Source organism: Falco cherrug, chromosome 9 (genome assembly GCF_023634085.1).
Source record: "Falco cherrug isolate bFalChe1 chromosome 9, bFalChe1.pri, whole genome shotgun sequence".
Lineage (NCBI taxonomy): Eukaryota > Metazoa > Chordata > Aves > Falconiformes > Falconidae > Falco > Falco cherrug.
The window spans coordinates 18090172-18096171 of NC_073705.1; the positions used below are offsets into that span (position 1 = coordinate 18090172).

General features: G+C 59.5%; 1 protein-coding gene across 1 annotated transcript in view; it reads right to left on the reverse strand.

Moving 5' to 3' along the window:
• PDLIM1 (PDZ and LIM domain 1) overlaps nt 1–4529 on the reverse strand; it is a 42437-nt gene extending 37908 nt beyond the window's left edge. The window contains exon 1 of the mRNA XM_055719638.1: nt 4387–4529. Coding sequence (XP_055575613.1) covers nt 4387–4482 — 96 coding nt within the window. The 5' untranslated portion in view covers nt 4483–4529. The remainder of the gene's footprint in view (nt 1–4386) is intronic.
• Between the last annotated feature and the right edge of the window lie 1471 nt (nt 4530–6000).

Genomic DNA, 6000 nt, shown 5'->3' on the forward strand with positions numbered 1-6000 from the left:
CCAGGGGAGGGGGATGACAGGCGGGTTCCTTACAGCCGGCTCCACGAGATTCTGCTCCCGTGCTCTGCACCGCTGCGGCCTGACACCGAAGGCTGCTGCCTGCTCTGCGCTGGCCCGGGCCACACTGTCGCCAGGGAGAAGGGGAAAGGGACATGCTGGGGAGACCCCCGGGCACCAGCCCATCCCAGCAGGGTCTGGGCTTCCATGGCACAAGCCCCTCGGGCAGCCCAGCTCACCCTCACCCCCCTTCCTGCCCTTCTCTGACAGCTAGACGAGTGTTATTAACACAGAAAAGAGGAGTCATTAGACACAGAACAGAGGCAGACGGTCTTAAATGACACAGGTGAGGCGATTTGCTCACTGATGCTCAAGTGGTGGTCAAGGAGCTGCTCAGCCCCCCAGCGATGCCAGTTACTGGGGTGCCCCATGCCGCCGGTGCCTCCAGGATCCCTTGGCACAGCTGCTCCTACCAGGGCGACCAGCTGACAGCGGGGTGAGGATGTCAGCCACCACCAAAGTCAAACCCGGTGTCTTTTCATACCATGTGATTCCAGCCCGTGCCTGATCTCACACCATCAAGTCCAGTTTTACCACTAAATCCAGTTGTAAGTTTATAGAGCTGGGTCAGAGGGCCATGCTAAAAACCAAAAATCCCAAATGCCCAGGAAAAGCCCAATTACCTTCCAATTCTATTCTTGCTATACATCCTGAGCACGTAAAATACCATGAACAGGTAAAATGTCAGACTAAACAGGGATGAACTCATGTCACTGCAGTTGAAATCAGCAACAAGTGTAATGTTGAGATTTCACCTTTTTAATATATTTGCAGAACTGGGCTGTCTTGAAACCACTTTTTCATTGGGAAAACTCTCAGCTTTGTCACAAAACATCCAGTTTCACAGACCCTGACAGACACTCCTCCTTAATGGGGCTGGGAGCTTTTTTTAATATGACAAAACATGGAGCAAAACTCCCTCCTGTCCCTATTATTCTGGGTCAGATGTTCAAGATCAATGCACCACAACCACAAACCACAAAAATCATCTCAAGAACAAGGTTTATCACACAGTCCCATGTATATATTCAACTGGACAGAGAAATCCCTGGTGTTCACCAAAATCAAATGTAAGCAAAGAGGAAAAATCTCATGTTACCTGAGGGATGGGATCTACAAACTGCGCTGCTTTCCAGCCAGCACCACTTCATCGGCATCTCTCCCCGTGCAACATGTCGCCTGCTTCCTCCACCAACCTCACTGGATTTAACTGGGAGCTACCCCGCACATGGGGCAGCTCTGTGGACACGATTACCCTGCAGCATGCCCATCCACAGCCCAGAAGGAGCGTTTCTCTAATCCCACCCCATTGACTCACTGCACGGTATCACCCAGGCAGGGGTCTTTCCCGCTCCTGTGAGGTGATCCAGCAGGCTGCAGGCTGGGCTCCACTCCGCTGATCAACACAGGTATTTTTTCTGAACAAAGACTGTAATAAAGCGTCTGCCATAAAACTACAGCTGTAAAAAGAAACATAAACATCTGTGAAACTTCTCTCTGAAAGAGACTGAGGACTCCACATGAAAGCCTGACATGCAGCACTTGTGAAATGCCCATGCTCCGCTCTTGCTGGGATGACTGGTCCGACACTACCAAGAAACCACAAACCTTCACACAAGATGCTCATGATGCATTTGAGCCCAAAGCAGTTTTACACACACACAGTTCAAGTGGAAAGAGGGGCAGGGCAGTGACAAAAGTCAAGAGCATCAGTGGAAATACCATCATCTTTCACTTGCTGCTCTACTCAGCCACAGGTGTCACACAGGCTGCTCCGCTGGCTCCCGTGTACACAGCACTAGTGCTCCTCACCCTCCTTGGGTCCGGGACTGAAGTGCCAACCTCCAACACACCCCCACGAGCATGCTGCCTTGGCTACTCAAGCGGTGCTGCCTCCCACCAGCACGAGTGGGACAACGCCCCTACATTAGGGAAGCTGAAAGCCACCAGCAAGGAGTTGAGGTAGAGCAGTGATGAGCGTCATAAATACCACGAGGTGCTCAGGAGCTCACCATGATGATGGTGCCGCCAGAAGCCAAACCTGAGCTCCTGGTAGGCAACACAGGCTAAATTCAGGCAGCTGCAAGACCCCCAGTCATGGCGCACGACGGGATGGATGTCTCTCTCGTAGCACCCCACCACACCTGGAGCTGCAGGGTGACCCCACCAGTGCAGCAGTGGGACAGGCAGCTCTGGGCGAGGCTGAGCCAAGCTCCCCCAGGGGGAAGGGGCTTGTCCCCCACACAGCACGCCTGAGATGCTGCGCTCCCAGCCGGCAGCGGCAGGACGATGATCCCCTGCGCCATGGGGCATCCCCCATGGGGGACGCATGCCGGGCACAGCCTGTGCAGCCTGGCCCCCAGCACTGCTGCAAACAGCGCTGCCCACGAGCACGTCACAAACATGTAACAGCACTGGGGAGGGACAGCTGCATCCCCCCCGCTCCTAGGGTGATGCTCTCATCACAGGTACGCCCCCCCCAGCCTCTCTGGTAGCCCCTCTGTCTCACACCTCCGTGGGACCAAGGGCCTTGTAACTCTAGGCAGATGCTGGTCCTGCAGCCAGAGCTCACCCCATCCTGCGAGGGGGTGGAGGGCTCCCTGCCCAAAAAGCTGTCTGGCCAGGGCATGGGTACCAAATGCAATAAGGGGCGGGGGGTGGAAGTTATAGGCCTGGAAAGTCCCCACACAAGGATTAGACTCTTTAAGACAGGCCAAAACTGGACCAGATCTTTTTTGACATGATGAGGGGAGTCGCTGAAAGCTCTGCTCCTGAGCCAAGGGTACAAACCTTAGACGCAAACCACAGGAAAGATTAATGGCTTCAAGTCTTGGAGGGGAAATTAAAGATGTCAGAGGGGCCACAAGAGAAAGCTGTGATAAGGGCTGCCAATTGTCAGCATTTACGTCACCCCCGCCAGAGAGGCTATTTTATTACATTTTGGGCTCCAGGGTCACAATTTCTCACGAGGTGGTTATTTTTGCCGTTTTGCTGACCTACACCCCCGGTAGGTACGTGCCCAAGGGCAGGGGTGAAGGCGGCCGAGGGCCGGGGGTGCGGGCAGTGACCGGGCTGCGGTGGCCGTAACAGCCTGCGACTGTCCCTTCCCCTCCGCTGAACCTGCCGCCGTGCCCAAACAACGCTTCGGTAGAATGAAGCATTATTAATGTCATTGAAAGAGATTACACAGAAAATTAATTCCTTCCCCCCCCCCCCGGGCTTGACAGGGCTCGCACTCGCTGTACCCTCCTGGAGCCGGCAGCCCCCCCCGGGTCCTGCGGGACCCTGCGGCAGGAGGCACCGGGGGAACGGGCTCGCCAGCCCGGGGGGCTGCAAGGGCAGCTCGCGCCGCCCCACGGCCCTTCCCCACCTGGGGCCCCGGGCGGCGGCGGGGCCGGAGAGCGGGGGTGCTGCCCCGGGGTGCGGTGGGGGGCTGCCCCGGGGTGCGGTGGGGGGCTGCCCCGGGGTGCGGTGGGGGGCTGCCCCGGGGTGGGCTATCGGTGCAGAGCGGGTCAATTTCGCCCCCCGGCGCCCGAAGCGGCGGCGGGGCTCCGGCCCCAGGCGGGGCAGCGCACACGGGTGCCCTGGCCCGGCACAGCGGGGCAGGCGGCAGCGGCGCCGGCCGGGGAGCGGCGCAGCCGGGGCCGAGCGCTGGCGGATTACGGGGGCGCTGGAGTTGGGAAAGACCCGTAAAATCGTCAGGTCCGGCCGTCAGCCCAGCGCTGCCGTGGCCACCGCTAACCCGTGTCCCCCAGCACCGCACCGACGGGGGTTTTAACACCCCCAGGGCCGTGAATGCACCCCCTCCCTGGGCAGCCTGGTCCACGCTCGGCCACCCCTTTCCGTGGGGACATTTTCCCCAATACCCAACCTAAACCTGCCCTGGCGCACGGGCAAAGCTGGAGCAGCAGAAGGCAAATTAAGTTGCGGCACTAAACCCGTCTGGGTGCGAAACTGTCACTTGCCACCGAAATTTTCTTTAGGGGTGGGGGTGTGTGTGGGGTTAATAGGGACGGGCGGAGGTGGGTTAACACGGCTTCTGCAAACAAAGGCTGCGCTTTACCTATACATGGTAAGCAGAAGCAGGGGAGCACCCCCCGTCCCCCCCGCCGCCGCGGGCTGGGCTGCGAGCCCCCAGCTGCCGGGGCAGCCGGGATTCCCCCCGCCCGCTCGCTGCGGGGCACGGGGGGCGGCAGGCAAAGACCCCCGGGCAGAGCCGGGTGAAGGCCCCCCCGTTCCATAAACATTAAAATAAATAAACAGGGAGAAGAGAAAGGAAAGAGCCCCCCGCCACGGCTGCACCCCCAACCCCGCCGCGCCGAGCCCTACCCGGGAGATGGTGAGGGGCTGCTCGAAGTCCCGGCCCCCCACCAGGCGGAAGCCCCAGGGCCCGGGGCCCGGCAGCACGATGCGGTGCGTCCCCATGTGCGCGCCTGCACCTCACCGGCCGCCCGGCAGCCCCGCCGGCAGCCCCGCCCCCGCCCCGCCCCGCCCCGCCCCGCCCCGCTTTAAGGTGACTCCCCCGGGGAGGGCTGCGGTGTCGGGTGGCTGCTGCAGGGGGATGGGGGCGGTGGGGGTTCAGATCTCAGCGTGTCTCACACCCTGGCTCACCCCTTGGACCCTGAGCAGAGAGCAGGGCTGCTGCAGGGCCAGCCGTTGCAGGGGGGGCACCCCGGGGTGGCATCTCCCGGGCAAACAGGGCTCGGCTCTCTCCCACCTGGCACGATGTTAACTCTGAAACCTAATGAGGGCAATGGAAATGGGCAGCGCTGGGCACAGGGGCCCAGCTGGGAGCTGATGAGGGAGGGCAGAGCCTGCCTTCCTGCTAATTTAGCCAGGCGCATCACTGCCTGGAGCAGGGTTTTATCCTTAGCCCCTCAGGGGTAGTACCACCAAGGGAAGAAGGAATTCTTCTACATGTCACTGCGATTTGGGAAAAATAATTGTTCCAGTTGCACGTTAAGCCCCCACCAATCGGAGGATGGGAGGCGGGAGAGGTTGGTTGCAGCAGAGGTGCTGGCATTTACCCCCCGGAGCGTGAGTTGCTGCTTGTTTAGTGAACGAACGCAGGAGCCACAGCGCAAGGCTGCTGCTGCAGCCGGATTCAGCCACAGCCGGGGCAGGGGGCCAATGGCAGGCGGGGGCGAGCTGGGTGGCCCAGGTGCTGGCCCTACAAGAAAGGGCCAGGAATGACCCAGTGGCAAGGCGCACCCTTGCCTTGCAATCCCCTTTCTTTCCTTCCTCCCTTTCCCTGCATTAACTTGTTATTCCCTCCCGGGGTCCGGGCACCTCTGTCAGAGAGCAAGAGCTCTCCCACCACACTGCTGTGTGTCTGGCAGTACAAGAAGCGATGCCAAGCTGGAGGGCTGTGACACATGGCTGCGTCCTTGTTCCTTCTCCCCTCACACGGCTTCTGCAGCCACAAGAACCTCTAGCTTGTTCCTTATGTTATACAGGTTATCCACACATCTGTCTACGGATAGCCGTACATACTGTGGATATACGTAGTATATCCAACACAGTGTATTAGGACAGAGTGACATCAGTAAATACCAAGGTTCAGGGGCTGCAGGGGAGTCTCTCCCCGCTCCCTGGCCAGGGCACTGTAAGAAAGGGCAGCTGAGCAGTGGTCAGGCTGCCCTTCTGCTTCTATACGAGGTCACCCATGAAACAGCAATCTGGCTCACACCTGCGTGATTTCTAAGGGCCTGCAAGACAGCTTGAGGCTTTCGCTGTCCTCTTTGTTTGGGTTTCAGATCGGCTTGTTTATAGTGTGACTTCCTAAAATCATCGAATGCAGCCACACGGTACACGCCTGCCTCGCAGGCCAGTCCCACCGCCACCAAACGCGGGTCCGTGGCCTGGCTGTGGCTTGGCCCCAGGCGGAGGGTCCCGAGGCAGGTACTGCTCTTTGCAGGAGCGCAGCGCCGCGGGGGGGGGGGG